This window comes from Loxodonta africana, chromosome 2, assembly GCF_030014295.1.
Source record: "Loxodonta africana isolate mLoxAfr1 chromosome 2, mLoxAfr1.hap2, whole genome shotgun sequence".
NCBI classification, from domain to species: Eukaryota; Metazoa; Chordata; class Mammalia; order Proboscidea; family Elephantidae; genus Loxodonta; species Loxodonta africana.
Window position 1 is genome coordinate 77,941,892 of NC_087343.1, and position 21,865 is coordinate 77,963,756.

The window sequence follows — 21,865 nt, forward strand, 5'->3', positions numbered from 1 at the left end:
AAAAACAAAACCAGGAATTCACTTAAATGCCATGTTTTGCATTGGCCTAAAGCACCTGGGGAAAGACATGGAAATCCATTCCTAGTTGCTTTAGTATGGCTTTCCAGTGGAGAGATCACCATTGGAAGACTTAACACAGTAAAGATGTCAGTTTTCCCCAAATTGACATAAGAGGTTTAATGTAATTCTTATCAAAATCCCAGCAATGTTTTATAAATATAGACAAAATTGTTGTTAGGTGCCATGAGTCAGTTCTGACTCATAGCAACCCTATGTACAACAGAACAAAACACTGTCTGGTCCTGTGCCATCCTCACAATCGTTATGATTGAGCCCGTTGTTGCGGCCACTGTGTCAATCCATCTCTTTGAGGGTCTTCCTCTTTTTCACTGACCCTGCTGTACCAAGCATGAAGTACATGCTCCAGGGACTGGTTTCTCCTGATAAATGTCCAAAGTATGTGAGATGAAATCTTGCCATCCTAGCTTCTAAGGAACATTCTGTCTGTACTTCTCCCAAGACAGATTTGTTTGTTCTTTTGGCAGTCCATGGTATATTCAGTATTCTTTGTCAACACCATAATTCAAAGGCATCAATTCTTCTTTAGTCTTCCTTATTCATTGTCCAGCTTTTGCATGCATATGAGGTGATTGAAAACACCATGGCTTGGGTCAGGTGCACCTTAGTGTTTGTTCAAGGTGACATCTTTGCTTTCTAACACTATAAAGAGGTCTTTTGCAGCAGATTTGCTCACTGTATGTGTTGTTTGACTAGACAAGATTATTATAACACTTACATGGAAAAGCAAAGGAACCAGAATAACTAAAACAGTTAAACACATGCACACACACAAAGAATAAAATGGGAAGAATCAGTCTACCTGATTTTAAGACTTACTCTGTAGCTACAGTAATTAAGATCGTGTGGTGTTGGCAGAGGGATAGACACATTCATCAGTGGAACAGAATAGAGAACCCAGAACGACCAACTGATTTTTGACAAAGGTGCAAAAGCCTTTTCAACAAAATGTCTGTCATCTTCTTAAAAAATGTGAATTTTTGAAAGATTTTACCCTGTCACACACAGCAGTGGAGTTCAGCTGCTGGTCTGTATGTTAACATGGGGGAATTCATTTCATTGACGTAAATATGTTGAAAACAGATAGTTTTAATGCATAAAACCAAAAAAAGACTTAAGGTTTTTTTGCTCAATAGCTACTTCTACATGTTTAACCATGTAAAAAGTCACATTTGTGGTAAGTTATTAATCAAAGGTTATCTGTTTTGCAGATTATCTTTAAAGACCTAGACCTGTTCTCCCCTCGTAATTCACACAACATTTACAGTGCCAACTCTTAGGGCCAAGTTCAGAGACTATAAAATACTTTGCAAGATAATATCTGAATGTATCTGTGTTTGTGTCTAAGTGAACTTGAACCTGAATACACTCAAAATGAAATGCAAGATTTTTACTCTATTTTGTCATTTGAAATTATTTGCATCTCTCTTTCCTTGGGAGAACTGTTGGTACAGTGGTTAAGTATTTGGCTGCTAACCAAAAGGTTGGCGGTTCAAATCCACCAGCCATTCCTTGGAAACCCTACGGGACAATTCTACTCTGTTCCGTAGGCTCTCTATGAGTTGGAATCGACTCAATGGCAATGGGTTCTTTTAACTTGACTCAAAAATATTTATGAATTTACTGTTATTTTAACTTTCATCATTGAAAACATTTCATTCTTAAGTTACTTGCATAGTTAACAAAAATCGCGGATCTCTATCAATTCTACTTTTATGTATTTTTTGTGACTAAAGTCAGAGATTAATTTAAGGGGCAGGTTTGGGCAGCTGGCTTTCACACAGTAAGAGGCTGGTGGTCCTTTGGATGAAGAACATACTTCCCCTTTGGGGAAAGGGTCCTTGTTTGTCAGAGAAAAGGATTTAAGTTTTCTTTTGTATTCTACTTGTTGGCCATGCCTAGTGGGTGTGGCAAGGGGTACCCTCAATACTTTGTAAATAATGTTGCCTCCTGAAGATTAAATTAGCAAAGTCCGTAGGCAATGGGCACGGGTGTGGCAGTCTGTGGGCACAAAAAGACAGGTAGCTGTTCAAGAATGTCTGACAGGAAAGTCTAGGGGACTTCCACACCTTAGTCATGGTGACTTGATATGATCAAGAGACTGGGCTGGAATGTTATGGTGATTTGGTCAGTGGAAACTTTGAAGTTGGTGAGAAATTATGAACATGAGGAACATGGCCAGTGTAAAGCAGTCATTTTCCAACTTCAGGTACATAAGAGTCACCTGAAGCTTGTTAAAAATGGAGATTCCTGTGCCCCAACTCCCAGTGGTTTTGTTTCAATAGGATTGAGATGAAGTCTGGGGTTTGGCGTTTAAACAATATTTTTTATTTAAAAAAAAATTCGAGTTCGTTGTTGATTTACTTACAATTGTAAGAAATGATACAAAGAGATCCCATGTACCCTTTAACCACTTCCCCCCAGTGATGACATCTTGCAAACCTGGATAATACAATATCACTGCCAGGATATTGGCACTGATAGGTTAAGACACAGAGCATTTCCATTGCCACAAGAAACCCTCATCTTACCCTTTTATAGCCACACTCACATACTTCTCACTCCTGTCCTCTCCTTAAACCCTGAAAACCACTCATCTGGTCTTCATTTCTATAATTTTGTCATTCCTAGAATGTTATGTAAATGGAACCACAGAATATGTTCCCTTTTTTGGATTGGCTTTTTTCACTCAGCATAATTTTTTGGAGGGTCATCCAGGTGGTTGTGTGTATCAGTAGTTTGTTCCTTTTTATTGCTAAGTAGTATTCCATGGTATTGAGACACCATAAGTTGTTGAACCATTCACTTTTCCAAGAATATCTGGTTGTATCCAGTTTGGGGCTATTTCAAATAAAGGTGCTATAAGCATTCATGACCAGGGGATAGTGTGTGGTTTAAAGTCAGGAAAGGTTTGTGCCAGCGTTGTTTCCTTTCATCACACTTGTTCAATCTGTATGCTGAACAAATAATCTGAAAAGCTGGACTATATGAAGAAGAATGAAGCATCAGGATTGGAGGAAGATTCATTAACAACCTGCGTTATGCAGATGACAAAACCTTGCTTGCTAAAGTGAAGGGGACTTGAAACACTGACAAAGATCAAAGACCACAGTATGGATTACACCTCAACATAAAGAAAACAAAAATCCTCACAACTGGACCAATAAAAAAAAGAGATAAATGGAGAAAAGATTGAAGTTGTCAAGGATTTCATTCTACTTGGATCCACAATCAACACTCATGGAAGCAATAGTCAAGAAATCAAAAGATGCACTGCAGCTTTAAAGTGTTAAAAACAAAGATGTCTTCTTGAAGACTAAGGTGCACCTGACCAAAGCTATGGTGTTTTAATTGTCTTATATGCATGCGAAAGCTGGACAATGAATAAGGAAGACTGAAAAAAGAATTGACTCCTTTGAATTATGGTGTTGGCAAAGAATACTGAATACACCACGGACTGCCACAAGAACAAACAAATCTGTCTTGGAAAAAGTACAACCAGAATGCTCCTTAGAAGCAAGGATGGTGAGACTGTGTCTCACATACTTTGGTCATGTTATTAGGAGGGATCAGTCCCTGGAGATGGACATCATGCTTGGTAAAGTGGAGAGACAGTAAAAAAGAGGAAGACCCTCAATGAGATGGATTGACACAGTGGCTGCAGCAACAGGCTCAAGCATAGAAATGATTGTGAGGGTGGCGCAGGACCGGGCAAAGTTTTATTCTGGCATACATACAGTCATTGTGAGTCATAACCGACTTTATGGCACCTAACAACAACAACATAAGTATTCACGTAGAGGTTTTTGTGCAAACCTAAGTTTACATTTCTCTGGGATAAATGCCCAGGAGTGCAATTACTGGGTCATATGATAGTGGTGCAGTGGTTAAGCGTTTAGCTGCCAACCAAAATGTCAGCAGTTCGAATCCACCAGCCCCTCCTTGGAAACCCTATGGGGCAGTTCAACTCATTCCTATACGGTTGCTATGAGTCGGAATAGACTCAATGGCAATGGCTTTTTTTTTTGAAGGGTGGTATGGTAGTCGTATGTTTATGGTAGTTATATGTTTAGTTTGTATTCAAGGAACTGCCAAGCTGTTTTTCAGAGTGGCTGTACCAGTTTACATTTCCACCAACAATGCATAAATGATCCAGTTTCTCCATGTCCTTTCCAGCATTTGGCGTTGTCACTACTTTTTTTTGTCGTCATTCCGATAGGTGTGTAGTGATATCTCATTGTGGTTTTAAATGGCATTTACCTAATGGATAATGATGTTGAACGCTTTTCATGTGCTTATTTACCATCTGTATATCCTCTTCGGTGAAATGTCTGTTTATTTCTTTTGCCTATTTTCTGATTGGGTTGTTTATTTTGTTACGATGAATTTTGAGATTTCTTTATATTTTCTGGGTATTAGTCTTTTGTTCAATATGTGCTCTGCAAATATTTTCTCCCACTGTGTAGCTTGTCTTTTCATTCTCTTAACAAGGTCTTTCACAGAACAAAATTTTATAATTTTGGTGAAGTACAATTCATCAAAAATTTTTTTTTAACAGATCACTCTTTTAGTTTTAAGTTTAAGAACTCTTAGACTAGTTCTAGATCCCAAAGATTTTCTCCTATTTTTTTTTTCCCCTAAAAGTTTTTATGGTTTATATATAAGTCCTTGGTCCATTTTGAGTTAATTTTTATGTTAGGTGTGAGATTTAGGCTGTTTTTTTTTTCTTAATCTGTAGATGTCCTGTTGCTCCAGTACCATTTGTTGAAAAGGTATCCTTTCTCCGTTTAATTGCTTTTGTACCTTTGTCAAAAATCAATTGATCGTCTGAGTTTTCTGTTCTTTCCATTGATGCACATGTCTGTCCTGCCAGCACCACACAATCTTAATCTCTATAGCTGTAGAATAAGTCTTGAAATTGGTTAGACTGATTCTTTTCACTGTATTCTTTTTTTTTCTAAAATTATTTTAGCTATTCTAGTTCCTTTGCTTTTCCATATGTTATAATACTCTTGTCTATATCTATTAAAAAGAAAAAGTTGCTGAGATTTTGATAAGAGTTACATTAAACCTCTACATCAATTTGGGAAAAATTGACATCTTTACTGTGTTGAGTCTTCCAAGGGTGTATCTCTCCATTTGTTTAAATCTTCTTCAGTTTCTTTCACGAGAATCGTGCAGTTTTCATCATACAAGTCCTGTGTGTATTTTGTTAGATTTAGAGTATGCTTTTTTTCTTTGAACAATTTTAAGTGGTTTAATGATGATCTCTTGAGATGATCATTATAGATAAGAGTATAAGCAAAGATGAAAAGATCAGAAATGGTCATATAAATAAATTTTAGGTACTTTCCAAGAAAGGGATGTGTTCTGGTTTCTGTGGCAATGATGTTGAATGTGGACATGTACACATAGGGTCATCACAGTCTGATGTCAGCTAATTCCCCATCCTTTCCATGCCACCTTGAGTCGAAGTTGGCTGTCATGTACATTCTTCTATAGAGATTTTTCTACAAGTAAGCTTATTTATTAACATATTCTAGCCCATATCTCTACTTTTCTCCATCAGTTTATAAATTGGTATTCTGTTTATTTATCATTCTCTTTCATCTTAGTTCATTGTAGTCTACTTCTGCATAACAGATCCATTCTTGATATACTGACAGAAGTCACATTCCCAACTGAGGACTGAGGTCATGGACATGGTCACTTAGCCAATAGAGAAAAACTTGGTGATTCCTTTGGGAGGCCAGACTCTCCTGGAGACCCCCAAATGTGGTCATACACCCTTCTTTCAATCTACAAAAGTATTAAAAATACAAATTGAAATGATAAAATGGTACCGCCATTAAAAATCATAGAAGATATCATATATTTTTCATTTGACTATTTGATAATTGAAGTAGATAAAACATAAAATAATAGAATATAAATTGCCTCCCCCTAACCACTTGATTATTTCCTCTTATTTTTAATTTTAAAAGTTTCTGGGGAAAAGAAGAGCTTCTGTTCACTAATTCTATTATGATTATTCTCTATTTGCAAAAAATTTGTTGAAATATATGAAAACGGCATTTTTTTTCAGTGTTCAATTTAGTGATTAAATTTATAAACTGTTATTTAAATGCTATTCTTCTCAGTTTTCAGAAGAAAATGCAAATAAAATGAAGAAAATATATGGAGAATTTTGTAGTCACCACAAAGAAGCAGTTAGTCTCTTTAAAGAACTCCAGCAGAATAAAAAGTTTCAGAATTTTATTAAGGTCAGTATTTTAAAACGCTATTATAAATTGGTAAGCCAGCATGGGGAAATAGTTCATGCTTGTTTCTTACATGATTTAAACAAGTTTCATATGTAGGCACTCTTTTTCAGGAGAAGGAGAAGGAAGTGGCAAGCTTGTCTTAAAGATGGAAACTATCTTCTCCTGTGTTCGTAAAATATTTCTCCCAAATCATTTCCTTTTTTATCTTATATTTGTGAAGTCATGTCCTCCAAGCTTCTGAGCATATTTATAATATCCTGGGAAACTGTTTCATGCCCTGACAAGTTATAAATCAAGAGAACTAAAGTAAAAATTAAGAGAAAATCCATTCTCTAAATAATAGGGGACAGACACATGGAGTATTTGGGGAGATGGTATTTGACATATATGGGGAGAAGACAGCCTTGTCTGTTTTAATGTTTTCTTTTATAACTGGACTATGGTTGCAGTATTTTAGAATCATAGAGTTTCAGAGTTCAAGAAACTTTGGTCTTCAGCTCGTCCAGTCCCCTGACATGAAGCTCTTCTTCATGAGCTCTGAAAAGTGGACTCTTAACCCTTCCAGTGTCAGGGAACTCCCTAATTTGATGGTTCTAGGCGCCAAGAAATTCTTTGTTATGTTGAAATGAAAAGTATTTCTTAATAACTTCTGTCCCTGTTTCTATATTTGCCCTTGTGTGTGTGTATGGGATGGGGAGTCACATGGAATAAACAGAGAAATACATGACAGGGCAGATTGGCCTAGCAGGTACATTAAAAAAAACCCAAAAAAACAAAAAGCTTTATACCAAGGGAAATTTCAAAGATACACGAGAATAGAGAGGATATTACAGTGGACTCCCACAAACCCATCACCCAGTTTCAATGCAGTAACCATGGCCACTCTTTTGTTTATGCTCATCTTATCCTACCTCTATCCCATCCCTACTAGATTAGTTTAAAGCAAATCCAAAAATTATATAATTCCATCTGTAAATATTTCAGTATGTATCTCCAGACGATAATAGTCTCTTTAAAAAAATTATGATGAAAATGCCGTTATCACACCTAAATAAATTAACAATAAATTCTTTAATATCATGAAATAGCTGACCAGAATTCAGATTTCCCTAATTATTTCATAAAATTGCATTGTTTAAATCAGAATCTGACCAAGGTTCACATATTTTATGTGGCAGTTATAAAAACTCTTTTAGCTGAAATGTTTCCCCTCCCTTTTTCCTTCCAGTTTGAAGAAGTTTGTCCTGTAAAGTTTCCCACAATCTAAATTTTTATCTGGTGTTTTAAGAATGTTACCAGATTCTCTTTCCTCTATTTTTCACATACGTGAATGTTGAAGATTTGAAAACTTAAGAAATACTTTGAGATTTTTAGAAAAAGCTTTCCTTGTTTAGAGGGAAATTTAAGTATTGTAATGACTAATACCAAATGTGGAGGAAGACCTGTTGAGAAAACAAATAGTTACATGAAAACTCGTCCAAACTCTGATTTTTGATTATTTTTCAAAACTTGTGCTGTTCTTAGTGCTTAGATGTAGTGGAACTTGTTTTACTTCTGGAATTAATTACAGATACATCAGAGAAAGGTAAACTTCTTGAACTCTTGGACAGTGGGGAGTGTTGAAATTAATGACAGTGTATACAATTTAATGACAATGAATCATGTTTTAATTAATGACAACACAGATATGTTTAGTCTGAATGGAATTATAATGTAGCAGTTTCCTTGTATTATTAAATTCATGCCTGAAAAGTAAATACAGGTAGAGTTTGTATATAAAAATATATATGCATTTTTTAAAGCTCCGGAATAGTAATCTTTTGGCTCGACGCCGAGGAATTCCAGAGTGTATTCTGCTGGTCACTCAGCGAATCACAAAATACCCTGTCTTGGTGGAAAGGATACTGCAGTACACAAAGGGTAAGTGGTGACCTTTGGAACAACGCTTTGCCTCTTTCATTAGTTTTAAACATAGCTGCCGGTCGAGCCAGTTACTGTCGATTCTGAATCATGGAAACCCCAGATGTGTCAGAGTAGAGCTGTGCTCCATGGATTTTTCAACGTCTAATTTTGCGGAAGTAGATCGCCAGGCTTTTCTGCCAAGGTGCCTCTGGGTGGACTCGAGCCTCCAACCTTCTAGTTAGTAGCTGAGTGCTTTAACCAGCAGAAATAACAGAAAAAGCTATAAATCCGTGTGGTCTCTGATTCACCAAGTTTTTCATTATGGGAAAACTGTTAAAGCCTTAGGATTTGGATTAATTTTGAGAAACTATCTTGTATAATGTAACTTAGCCAATAGTTTGAATTCTTCAAGTAGCCCAAACCAAGTTGCCTTTTTCATACTTTGACCCTGTCTTTCTCCTCCATATTGCCCAATATCCTGATCTTCTTTGTACTTCTTTTCCTTGTCTTCTTATTACCTTCACAGCAGTCTGGTGAAACATAAGCTATTGCTTTGGTCACTAAATGCCAAGCACTGAATTATTAGATTGAGAAAGAATGATGAAGGTGCTGTTTTTGATCCTCTTAATTCATTAAGTTCCAAGGAGTAACATTTGGTTCCTTTAAGAAACCATCAATGCATGTGGCTCCTTGTGGTGGTGGGCTCCGCCTTTCTGCTCTGGAATTGGCCCTATTTTAAAGCAAAACTGACCAGTCTCTTCCATGGGCCGCAGTCATCTTGTTTGCACAGCCCCACTCAGTCAGCTGGGTGGGAGTCACAAGACCATGGCTAGAAAGGCCACATACAGGAGTAATTAATTGCGCCCCGGATTGTTTCAAGTCAGGTAATGCTGCTAGAAGAAACATCCTATGCTAAATTTTCCTGGTTGAATAAAAACAGTTAATTGTTTTTTTGATTGCCTACTGGGTGTCAGAAACTCTAAGTATGATTTATGGTGCCAATATGGTGGCAGAGGAGACACCACCCCCTTTGTTCAGAACTTACTAATAGTCTTCTTTCTCCTGGGACTTCTGGGAACATTGGTTCACTGTGACTTCTGTTATGGCTGGGTTTCTCAAACTTTATTCGGCATAACCTCCCTCTGGAGATCTTGTCTAGATTTGGATTTGGTAAGTCTGGTGTGGGACACAGATCATACATTTCTAATAAACATCCAGGTGAGCTGATGCTGGAAACTCTGGTGGCATTGTGGCCAAGAGCTAGAGCTGCAGTTAAGGTTAAGGTTAAGGTCAGCAGTTCAAATCCACCAGGCACTCCTTGGAAACCCTATGGGGCAGTTCTACTCTGTTCTATAGGGTCACTATGAGACGGAATTGACCCGAAGGCAAGAAGGCAATGGGTTTGAGCTGATGGTGCTACACTTTAAATAACAAGCTTTTATAAGTGTAGGGTTCTTTTTGGCCTTACCCCAAATCACCTTGTAGCTCCATTTCAATTTTCTCTGCTCAACTTTCCCATTTATGAAATTTACTCTTTATAAAGAAGATCATTTTGAGGGAACAGCTTAGTGTCGTAAAGTGTAGTTAAGTAATGAGGTACATTCCTTCATAGGCAGTGAGAAAGAAAAAATTTTCCGTGTTAAAGATGTGTATCAGAATCGGCTCCTTGAGATTTTCTGATCGAACCCACATTTACGTATTGAAGACTTTTAGGGTCTGGGAATGTTTATAACATGTGGGGGGCTTTACTCTCATTCCTTGTGGCTACTATTCCTGAGTGTTTATTTCTGCTGCTCTAGGCTCTAGACAGCCTTCATTTTGTCTGTTGAGGCCATTTGATAATGTAAATCTTTTATAATCAGAGATGTTTAAATGTTCTTTTTGGGAGGTGGTAGAGAGTGATAATATGGAATTTATATTTAATCAAAAATTTTCCTTAGAAGAGTTTTGGTTTTTAGATGATAGGTTTAAGTGTATTTAAAAACGTAAGAAAAAAAATTTCTACTTCAGCATTTGGCCTTACTGTATAGTATTCTTTCTTACCTTTTTTTTTTTTATTTCCTCCATGTAGAAAGAACTGAAGAACATAAAGACTTATGCAAAGCGCTTTGCTTCATTAAAGACATGATTGCTGCAGTGGATTTAAAAGTCAGCGAATATGAGAAAAACCAAAAATGGCTTGACATCCTAAATAAGATAGAAAATAAAACTTGCACGAAGCTCAAAAATGGCCATGTGTTTAGGAAGCAGGCACTGATAAGTAAAGAAAGGACTCTGTTATATGATGGCCTAGTTTATTGGAAAACTGCTACAGGTCGTTTCAAAGGTATTGTCACTTTAACAAACTAATTTCTCCTTTTACACAATTATTCATTTAACAGAGGACTGAATTTTCCACAGAAAAATGGTTCAGACGTGCAGATACATACACACCCTGGGTCAGTTGAAAGATTTTTACAGGACTAAGTTGTGAACTTCAACAGGCAAATGTGGCCAATGTTACAGATCTTCGGTGGGAGTTTGTTGCCCCAAGAAAATACCTTCACATAAATATATTTTATAAATTTATACGTTTCTGATGTTTGAAATAAGACCATAAAATTCTGCAAATTTTTGGCCCAGAAACATTCTGCCAGATGTGGTGGGTTGAAAGTGAAGCACTATACCTTCCCATCTAGAGTCTGTTGTAAGCCAGCTCAGCCCGGGGCTCTCAGACCATTGAGGGGAGAAGTGAAAGAACTCTGACCGCCATCTTTGTTAGTAAATAATATAATGCACAACTCTGCACGCTGACAGTGGTGTAAACTCTTCCTCAGTGCTATTATTTGCTAACAGACATTTACGTACTCTGTTAAGCTGATTATGGTTTAACCTCCTCCCTCCATGATAAAAAAAAAAAAAAATAACTAATTGCCATTGTTTTCAACTTCAACTCATGGTGACCCCATGTGTGTCAGTAGAACTGTGCTCAGTAGGGTTTTCAGTGCCTAATGTTTTGGAAATAGATAATCAGACCTTTCTTCTGAGGCATCTCTGGGTAAATTTGAACCTCTAACCTCTCAGTTAGTAACTGAGTGAGCTAACCATTTGTACTACCCCAGGCCTCCATAGCCTAAAGCAGTTTACAAGAATTTGTAAGGACTGATTAGGTCTCAACCCTGGCCACACACTAGAAGCACCTCAGGAGCTTAAAAAAATTACTGATACTCAAGCCTCATCCTGAGATTTTGATTCCGTTGGTCTGAGATGAAGAGCAAGCATGGGTATTTATAAAAGCTCATAGGTGAGTATGCTGTGCAGCCAGGGTTAAGAACCACTGGCCTAGTCTCCTTGTTTTTAATACTTCATTTTAGTAACTTCCTTAGGTAAACAATGAGAGAAAGAGGTTGTTAAATTCCAGCCTTTCAAAGGTTGTTACCCACTGGAGAATTATAAAGTGTTGATGGTAGTTGCAATGATTGAAATGGGGTTTGCTGATCAGCAGCTGGTGATGTTGATATAGAGTGAAACTCACGAGAGGCAGAACTCAACGGGACTGCATTGTTCTTCTGGGTCTCGGAAGTTTTCTACCTTTGATAGGGTACAGTCTTACAACTTTCCTGTCTCTCGTTTTAGTAGAAAATATTTGAGTTTTCCTTCTCTGACTGGTTTCCAACTTACACACGTTCCAGCTTTTGCAGGTTTTACTGTATATAATAATAAAAAAAAAGTCCATAATCTATAGATCCAGTTGCTACCTGTAATTTGTTCTTTATCCACTTAGTAGGATCAATAGTTTGGTAACTTTGTGTTTGAATATTTGGTGGTTATAGTGAAGATGGGCTCTTGTGAACAATTTGAAAGAGAAGTACAGAATCTCAAACCTTCCTCAGATCTAGATGAAACAAAATAGCAGGTTTATATATATAATTCCAGGCAGAAGCTGCCCTCTAACTTTTTAAATTAAGTGCTTTTTTTTTTTAAAGGTAAGCCTTTTTGCCATTCTATTGTCGTTGGTGTTAGTTGCGTCAAGTTGATTCCAATGCATAGCAACCCCATATGTGCAGAGTAGAACTGCTACATAGGAATTTCAAGGCTGTGACCTTTCGGAAGCAGGTTACCAGGCCTTTCTTCCGAGGCACCTCTGTGGGGGTGTGAACTCAACCTTTTGGCTAATAGTCCAGGGCTTAACCATTTACATCACCCAGGGACTCCTTGACATTCTATTAGAGCCTCCTTTTTTTATTGGATATTTTTCTTCCATTTTCAAAACTACAACACCACAATTTGCAGCAGATTGAACTGTAGCTATAGTCACATACACAAACTTGTACACATGAGCACAGTTGGTCTATTAAACTATCTGTAGAATATATCTTTGGCTATCATGATAGAAGCATTTCTGTGAAAATTTTATGACTAGACTAAATCTTAGTCTTTTTATATTTATTTAATTTATTCAAATTTCAAACATAAAATCAACATAGGTAATAAAGGAATTTGAATTATGATCTGCTTCATTAATACTAGTAATGTTTTCTTCTTTGAAGATATTCTAGCTCTACTTCTAACGGATGTGCTGCTCTTTCTACAAGAAAAAGACCAGAAATACATCTTTGCTGCTGTTGTAAGTAGATGGCCATATGAGGCACACTTTAATTGGTTTAATCCCACATTTCCTTAAAAAATGCCTGGAAGTCCTACTGAAATGTAATGGTCACTGACAAGAATATGCCCTTGTTATATTGCCAATACTATTAGGGATCACTCTATTCAGAAACAAGCATCTAGTTGGCTGGTAGTCAGAGGGTTCAGTTTTTAGTCGTGAAAATATTGAAATACTTCTGTAATGATTGGTAAATAGGCACTACCCAGAACCCCCTTTGATATCCTGGCTCTCTTGGTCTTTCCTCCAGGATTCCTACCTCCCCTCTCCTCAGAATTCCCTGAGATCCAGCAAGTAAAAAGTTAATGCTGGGTCCAGCAGGGCATCTCCAAGCATGTATCAGTTGCTAGCCCCATTTGTAACTGTCATCGTGTTCCATCTGCCAAACAAGGGAACCCCATCCTGACATCTAAGATTTAAAGAAGATTCTTCAGTATTTCTACTAAAAATGTTACCAATTACTAAGGTATTCATGTAACTTTTATCTTTATAGTGTGATAGACTAACCTCATTACGAGCACACAGACTAGCAATATAACCAGTATTTTACAACATTTCCTATGCAGCATCTGGGTGGTCCAAAATGACTTACTTATAGAGCGGGAAGATGTCATCAATTAATTCCTTGACAGCATCATGGATCATCAGGCCTGTTAGAGGAAAGAGTCTAAGATACAATGTGGGTAGTATAATGGTGACTTCTAAAGACACTGATGTTTGTCATCTATTGAATGATAGGATATTCAGGTACCATAGCAAATATCATCAATTCCAACTAGTTTTGGGAAATTCAAAGCTTCAAGGAGTTTCTGCTATGCTGTCCAGAGAAAACACTGAGCATGTCTGCCTGGTGATGGGACTCTAGAGGGGAGAGGGCTGGAACAGTGCCTCACCTGCCTGATAGCCTGCATCATCCTGCTTGGTACATTGCCTCTTATCAGCACACTGATGCTGAGTTGTATAAAGACCAAATATTTCTTTTTTTTTTAATTGTACTTTAGATGAAGGTTTACAGTGCAAATTAGTTTCTCATTAAACAGTTAATACACATATTGTTTTGTGACATTGGTTGCTAACCCCATGGCATATCAACACTCTCCCCTTTTTGACCTTGAAGTCCCTGTTACCAGCTTTCCTGTCCCCTCCTGCCTTCTTGTCCTTGCCCCTGGGCTGGTGTGCCCGTTTAGTCTCGTTCTATTTTATGGGCCTGTCTAATCTTTGGCTGAAGGATGAACCTAAAGATCAAATACACCTTCACTGAGCAACACCAAAGGATAATAAGAGGCCTTAAACATGCCTCCATGTCCCCAATCTATTTCAACTTTCTATATTGCAAATTTCATGAAGATCTACTGATTGGCCTGGGAGCCTCTCCATGCTGTTACCTGGAATGCTCTGGAAGAACATAGAGAACAGAAGTGGGAAGATTGGGACCATTTGGTTTGACCTGTGTGATGGTGAGGGCCATGATGGAAGAGAAAGCAAATTCACTTCATACCCTTATAAAAAACAAAAGTTTCTTCAAAATCAAAGACCCCCCCCCCTAAAAGAAGCAAATCTTGCTGTTTGGGTGGTATCACTGGGCAAATGACCTGCTGATTGCTCAAGAGCTAGACACAAAGTAAAGACAAGGAGCTTGTTTTCTAGGACAACATATTATATGGATTTGGATCAAGCTGTGATGCTGAACTATAGTACGATTTGAACTATGGATCCATTCCTGTTATCTTATACAGTGGTGCCATTAAGGGGGTGTGGGGGTGGGAACTGCACCGGGTGACACTGTCAGAAGCAGGGACACCAAAATGACTGTATATAAAAATATCCCCGTGGTTAGTTATATCAACAAAAACATTTTTTGTAAGCCCAGCTTACATGTATCAACGGATCTACAAGGCTAAAACTCTATGCTGATTTACTCTTTGAACCTTATGATGCACTCTGGTCAAAACTGTCATTATTACCCAATTACAAGGATGCTTCGAATCACATGGTTTTACCTGCACGCGCTATAAACGTGCTGTTGTATTCCTTGCTGCCGGTGTTTTCATAGTTGCTGATTTTTGTCAAATTTTCTGGTGTTTTAGCTACCACGTTGTGCCAATTAGTACTTGTGAACTATATCAGTAACTGTTTAGAGAATGAAGTAGTAATTCAAGGAAAAGAAGGAGTGATATACAAGAATTAACGATTTACAAGTAACATTAGTATAAAAAACATTACTAAGGCTTCTGTATGGTCTGGTACAGGAGCAAGTCCATGGCTGAGGGGCAGGGGGATGACACGGTTGCGCCAACCCTAGTGACGCCACTGATCTTATATGGCCTCTTGAGTTATTTGTGCCACCCATACACTGCATTTACCATTAAGTGGGACATTATGAACGCAGTCCACAAAGGTCTAGAATGAAGGCAGCAGCAATTTAGCTCTTGTATTTGGTCAAATGTATTTGAGTATGGATGACAGTAAAATGACCTGATACTGCTTCCTGAATATGTTATCTTGACACATAGATGCAATTCATTAAGTCCAGCCAAGGCCTTGGCAATGATAGGAGGCAAAAAGAAAACATGATCTTATCCTTAGAGTCAAGTGCACCCTACTGTCTGATCGTTTACTTTTGAATTGCATCTGTCTGACAACAGCCCATGTGTCATAAATACAGTTAAAGTCTTGGGGGAATTAATTCACTAGCTAGAGATAGATAAACACAGATACTGGGATTTCTTAGTTTCCTTCATAGTATTTTAGAAAGTTATTGTCATGCTAATATTCACAGATGAGATACTCTGTTCCTTGTGCCCTTTAGAAAAGCCTTCTTTAGGAAATACTTCTGCTTGCTCCACGTTACAGAGGAAATGACGAATTGGGAAGTAACTAGAAGTAGCTGAAAGTAGCAAAAGGATGGAGTAGCATTTGTACAAGAAAGTTTTTTGTTTTTAAAGAGGTCTCAGATGGAAATGGGAGTAGGTCCAAACCTACAAAATAAACTGGAAAATGTAGATGTGTTCATTAAATCCTGAAATACCGAATCTAAGAGGAATCTCTTGAATATCTAAGAAGATAATTTAAAAATGAACTAACAATAAAAAAGACAAAGCGAACAGGTAGATGTGCGCAAAGTTCAAAATATTAACCAGTCTTAAGATCTCGTTATTACAGCTGAAGCATTTATGGATTTACTCACTAAGAGAACTAACAGCTTCACGGAATAATGAAATGCATACCGTGCAACAATGGAGCTACAGATAACAGCTTCTCTGAAATCTTCCCTCTTACATCAGAGGTCCTCAACTCTGATGCCTACAGAGATTGGGTGGCAACATAAATGAGTGAATTGGAAATGGGTTGATATCAAGGAAGACAATAGAGAGTGGTAGGGAGTGTAGTGAACTAGCTAATGTAGCCCTATCTCAAAGAGGATAGAGATTACTCAGCTATAGCCAGTATTCATGTATGAAAACGTAGACTCAGTATGTCCAATTGCCCGTTTTTCTCAAGAATCCAGAAATCTAGACTTTTTAAAAACATATGGTCTCCAGTTTTTAAATGTAGGCAACTTAGTAAAAAAAGAAAAAAAAAATTTTTTTTTTTTTTAAATTCTATGGCACAAGCAAAGCATCTCTGCAGGTTAGATTAGGCCTTTGACAGTTTCTGACACCTGTCTCCAAAACAAATGTGTTACCTACATTTCTTGGAGATTTTATTTTAATTCTTGTTCATCTCCAGTGTTTCTGTGTGATTAGTATGAATAATCCTGGCCATGTTCCCTGATGCCTCCTGGTCTGATGGTGATTTAATGAATGTACTTTCTACCCACTTACCTATTTTTTACTTTTAGAATATCGTACCCTCCTATATCCCTTCCCCCCAGAACACTAACCAACTGGTTCAAATATTCTACTGTTGCTATTGTCTCAAGCAAATCAAACCCACTTTGTTTCCGTATATAAAAACCCATTGCCGTCAAGTTGATTCTGACTCATAGCGACCCTATAGGTCAGAGTAGAACTGCCCCATAGAGTTTCCAAGGAGAGCCTGGTGGATTTGAACTGCTGACCTTTTGGTTAGCAGCTGTAGCACTTAACCACTATGCCACCAGGGTTTCCGCTTCTTTATATACGGAGACCTTTTTACCTTGTGAGCTGAGGAAGCTAAAAATATAAATTAGAACAAAGGAAGAGGATGAGTTTTAAATAATCAGTTAACATTGAATTGATTCCAATTCATGTCAACCCCATATGTGTCAGAGTATAAGTATGTTTCATAGAGTTTCCAGTGGCTGATTTTTCAGAAGTAGATGGCCTTTCTTCCGCAGCACCTCTGGGTGGACTCAAACCTCCAACCTTTTGGTTAGCAGCCAAGCTCATTAGCCATTTGCACCACCCAGGGACTCCAAGGTCTTGAACAGATCCATAATAGGATATTAACAATGCTCAAGGTATCTCCCTAATCTGAGAAGGCAGCAATCAAGAAGCTCTGCCACAAAGATTCTTCCGCTTCCATTTTAGAGGCAGAACGTAGGACTAAATAGACCAGTGGTTTGTCTCATCATCGTATTTTTTTTCTTAAGCTAAGGAGATTGGGGTGAAGAAGTGCTACGGATACACCCTGGCACACAACTTCAGATGTGGTAAAGCTTTGTAACACTAGGAGAGCAGACGGATCAGCAGTAAGGAGTCAGCAGTGAGGGATAGGGTGGCATGTTCTGGAACAAAGGCGTCGCTCAGTCCATGAGGGAGAAGTAAGACCACATACAGCAACCAAGTCTATAAACAGTGGTGGAAGCCACAAAACCAAAGAAAATTCTTCATATTTACCCCAAAAACTGTTCATTCTGCAGACATTCTTTGGGCCATTCTTTCAGCTATGGCTACGTGTCCAAGTCAGTATTATTCTTGTTCATCTTTGAATCCCCCAAGCTTAGAACAGTACATTGAAGGAACCCCTTAAACACTGATAGAAAAGGTGGTTTAGTCATGGCTTGGAGTCAAAATTTTAGAATCCCACCCCCATTTATAAAAATTGTCCTCTTGCTTCCTCTTCCTCTCTGGTGGAAATATGTTAAATTCTAGTTCTACAGACATTTTTTGAGTGCTTACTCTACACAAGGCTGTCTCCTAGGCTTCAAAGATGAATTTGACTTACCCCTAACCACCTAGGGTTCATCATTCGTGGGGAGAAAGGGCATTTACAGGTAGAACTATAGAAGTTATGTCACTAGAAACTGCACTACGGTAACAGGAGAGGTTGGTTATGCCTGGGGGATCTAAGGACTTGCCTCTTTCTTAACTCGTCAGTTTTATAGTCCATCCCTTTGTAGTTGGAGTTCTGTTCCCAACACCTCAACTGTGTTACTATTAACTGGCAAATCCAACGGGCTCATCTAGGTCCTCCATTCTTCTCAATCTCTTTGCAGTATTTGATGTACAATTTCTTATCCTTTGCCCTTCTAGAAAAAGCCTTCCCTCCTTGGCCACTGCATTTTGATATTTTTCCTACCTCTCTGATTGTTCTCTCTGTCTTCTTAAAAGTTGTCCTTTTATACCACCAATTCTTAAGGACAAACATTCCCCTAAGTCCTGTTTTTCTATCTTTTCTTCTCCAGGCCCTTTCTCTTAGAGATCTTATCGACTTCCATAGCTCTTTTGAAAAAGTTGGAAGTGAAAGAAAGATTTGTCTACTACAGTTGCTGTCCTTAGCCAGTGTCTTTGGTGAGACCCTTCCCTTGGAGATGCTGCTGTTTGATCTGCGCATCTTTGTATTTGATGTAGGACCAGAAGCCGTCAGTTATCTCTCTGCAGAAGCTTATTGCTAGAGAAGTTGCTAATGAGGAGAGAGGAATGTTTCTCATCAGTGCTTCATCTTCTGGTCCTGAAATGTATGAAATTCATACCAATTCCAAGGAGGAACGAAATAACTGGATGAGACGGATCCAACAGGCTGTAGAAAGGTAACGTTTCCTTATGTCCATTTTCTATGGAATGTTCAATTGGGGAAAACATTCTAACCATGTCTCCCCTGTATAAAAACTCTGCATCAGCCAGAATGGCCTGCTTACTGACCCCTGCACCTGCCTGCGATAGGCTCTCATCTGCAGCTTTGTCCTCTGTGCCTCCCTGCATGTAATGCCCTCACCTCCCCTTTGCCTGTTTGAGTCCTGCCCATCTGTGGTGCACCTCACGTCTCACCTCCTTCCTGAAGGCCTCTTCAGTCGGAGTGGTCTCTTCTTTACCTGCAGTTCTTGAACACCTGCTCCCGAAAATATTATGTGGTGCTTGTCATATACTGCCTTGTAGCTTTTGTCTTTTTTTATGTATGTAATACATACAAAAAGATTGAAAGCCCCTTGAGGGCAGGGACCATATCTTATTTTTCTCTGTGTGCCAAGCACCTAGGAATAATTCAATAAACATTTTTAGATTGGTGAATCTACATATTCTAAGTGCATTTATTCATTACTTGTGCAAGGACCATTTTTATAAATGGGAGTGGGAGGTGGAGACTGATTATTTTTAATGGTAGCTTGATTAGTTGGATCTTGAATGATGTTATATAAAAGTTCCTCCATCACACCACACCCCACCCAATCTGATACTCTACCCCCATCCCCTCCAACCCTTCTACTCTACCTCCATTAAGAATGGAACTACTCAAATGTAGCAGAAAGCAAAAATTCTTATTTTGGTTGTACCTAATTCCAGACTTGGCATTGTGGTAGGTATGTGTGAGTGTGTATGTGCGTGTGTGTGTATGTGTGTGAGGGTATGCTTGTGTATATGTGCACTTGTTGGCATATTTGAATTATCATATACTGCAGTCTTTGACAGCTATGTTTTACCAAACCTGTTGCCGTTGAGTTGACTCCAACTCATAGCGACCCTGTAGGACAGAATAGAACTGGCCTCTAAGGAGTGGCTGGTGGATTCAAACTGCCAAACTTTTGGTTAGCAGCTGAACTCTTAACCACTGTGCCACCAGGGCTCCATGTTATGTAATTCATTTATATACTTTAGAAACCCAAATCTCTTAACTGGGTCTGTGATGAATTCTCTTTATGCTGAATTTTCCTCCTTTATAAAGGAGAATTTGTTATGACTAGTTCTATTGCCAAGTTCCCATGTCTTTCTAATGAACTGAAAGATACTTGAATTTGGTTTCAATTGTTGTCCTTGACTGTTGTCGTTTAAAGTTGTCCAGAAGAAGAAGGGGGAAGGACAGGCGAATCTGATGAAGAAAGGCGGAAAGCTGAAGCAAGAGTGGCCAAAATTCAGCAGTGTCAAGGTATGGTGCAGATACCTTGGCTCCCTGGCTGAGACTTTCTCCTTGTATGTTGGGTGTCTTAATCAGGGTTCTCTAGAGAGACAGGGCCAGTGAGATACACACACACACACACACACACACACACACACAGATTGTACTCTACTCTCTGTGTATGTATACATATACACACACACACAGAATGAGGAAGAGAGAGATTGATTTACTTCAAGAAATTGGCTGACATGATTGTGTGGGCTGGCAAGTCAAAAATTTGTAGGTCAGGGGGCAAGCTGAAGACTTTTGCAGGCCTGCATCCCAAGATCCGTAGGTCAGGTGACAGGAAGAATACAGAGTAGAGGGAGAGAGTGAGTTCTGCCAAAATATCTATTTATAGTCTGGAGGCAGAACACTCCCCAAGGAAACTCCCTTTTCAACTGATTGATTAATTATATTACATTAGATTACATTATGGAAGATCATTACATTACATTATGGAATAGTAACTAGTCTAGTGTTTGGCCAAACCACTGGGAACCATAGCCTAGTCAAGTTGGCAGGTAAAATTAACCATCACCTTGGGAAAGCCCAGGTGTTGTGAACTGAAGGTTTTGACTAAATGATTAATTCATTCCTGTGCAGCTAAGGCCGACCTACCTTCACCCCCTCAAAACAAACAAACAAACAAAAACTGGCACTAGAAGTGCTCACATTAGAGGACTGTCTCTTCCTCCTTCTGCCTTAGTGATTAAACATTTATAAATTTATAAAAGCGTATAACACGTATAAAACAACGATTCTGGGCAGTGTGGTACAGATGCCCACTGGAATTGTTGGCTGATGGTCCTGGTGCTGTCATGTCATGGCTGTATGACTTTGGACAAGGAACCCAATTGTTCTAGTCCTCAGTTTCCAAATCTGCGAAATAAGGGAATTAGGTCAACTCAGTGATTCTCAGCTTTGGCTGGACATTAGAATTACTTGGGGGAGGTCTTTAAAAATAGTGCCACCTGGGCCCCACCTTCAACCAATTGAATCATAATCTGTGGGAGGAGGGGTGTAGGGGCTGTTAACTGTAAACTCTTCCAGGTGATTCTGAGGCACAGAGGGCTGAGAGCCTCCGGATTAAATGCTAGCTGAGGTCCCTGTGAGCACAGAGAATTCTATGACATGTTGAAATCAGAGGGAAATGATGCATACAAAGATGGTCAAGGAAATTGGATGTTTGGAAACAAAAGCATAAACCAGTGTGTTTGGTTTTGGCTGAGACTGGCTGCAGCCTGAGGAGATTCAGGTCTTTGCATTGTTTTCCTTTGTGGGTATCCACTCAGCATGGACAGTGCTGCCTCAGTTTGCATTCCTGAGCTTAATGTTTAGTCTTAATAGAAAACAGCCTGGATAAACAAAGAATAGTTTTGCAAGTTTTTCTGGAATAGGAGAATGAGAAGGGGAATGGATATTTATTGAGTGCTTTATTTACAGAAAAGACCATGGAAACTCAAAGAGATGTTAACTCACCTGATGGAGGCCTCAGTCACTAAGTGGGAAAGTCAGGACTTGACCCTGGGTCTATCCTGTTCAACAACTTGTGCTTTTCCTGTTAAACAATAATCAGTTGTCATCACATTGGTCTGACTTATGGTGATCCCATGTGTGTCTGAGTAGAATTGTGCTTCATAAAATTTTCAATGGCTGATTTTTTGAAAGTAGATTACCA

General features: G+C 38.6%; 1 protein-coding gene across 1 annotated transcript in view; it reads left to right on the plus strand.

The window, feature by feature from the left end:
• ARHGEF28 (Rho guanine nucleotide exchange factor 28) overlaps positions 1–21,865 on the plus strand; it is a 242,855-nt gene that overhangs the window by 165,305 nt on the left and 55,685 nt on the right. The window contains exons 21-26 of the mRNA XM_023545541.2: positions 6,219–6,341; positions 8,144–8,261; positions 10,315–10,569; positions 12,773–12,849; positions 18,663–18,841; positions 20,081–20,172. Coding sequence (XP_023401309.2) covers positions 6,219–6,341; positions 8,144–8,261; positions 10,315–10,569; positions 12,773–12,849; positions 18,663–18,841; positions 20,081–20,172 — 844 coding nt within the window. The remainder of the gene's footprint in view (positions 1–6,218; positions 6,342–8,143; positions 8,262–10,314; positions 10,570–12,772; positions 12,850–18,662; positions 18,842–20,080; positions 20,173–21,865) is intronic.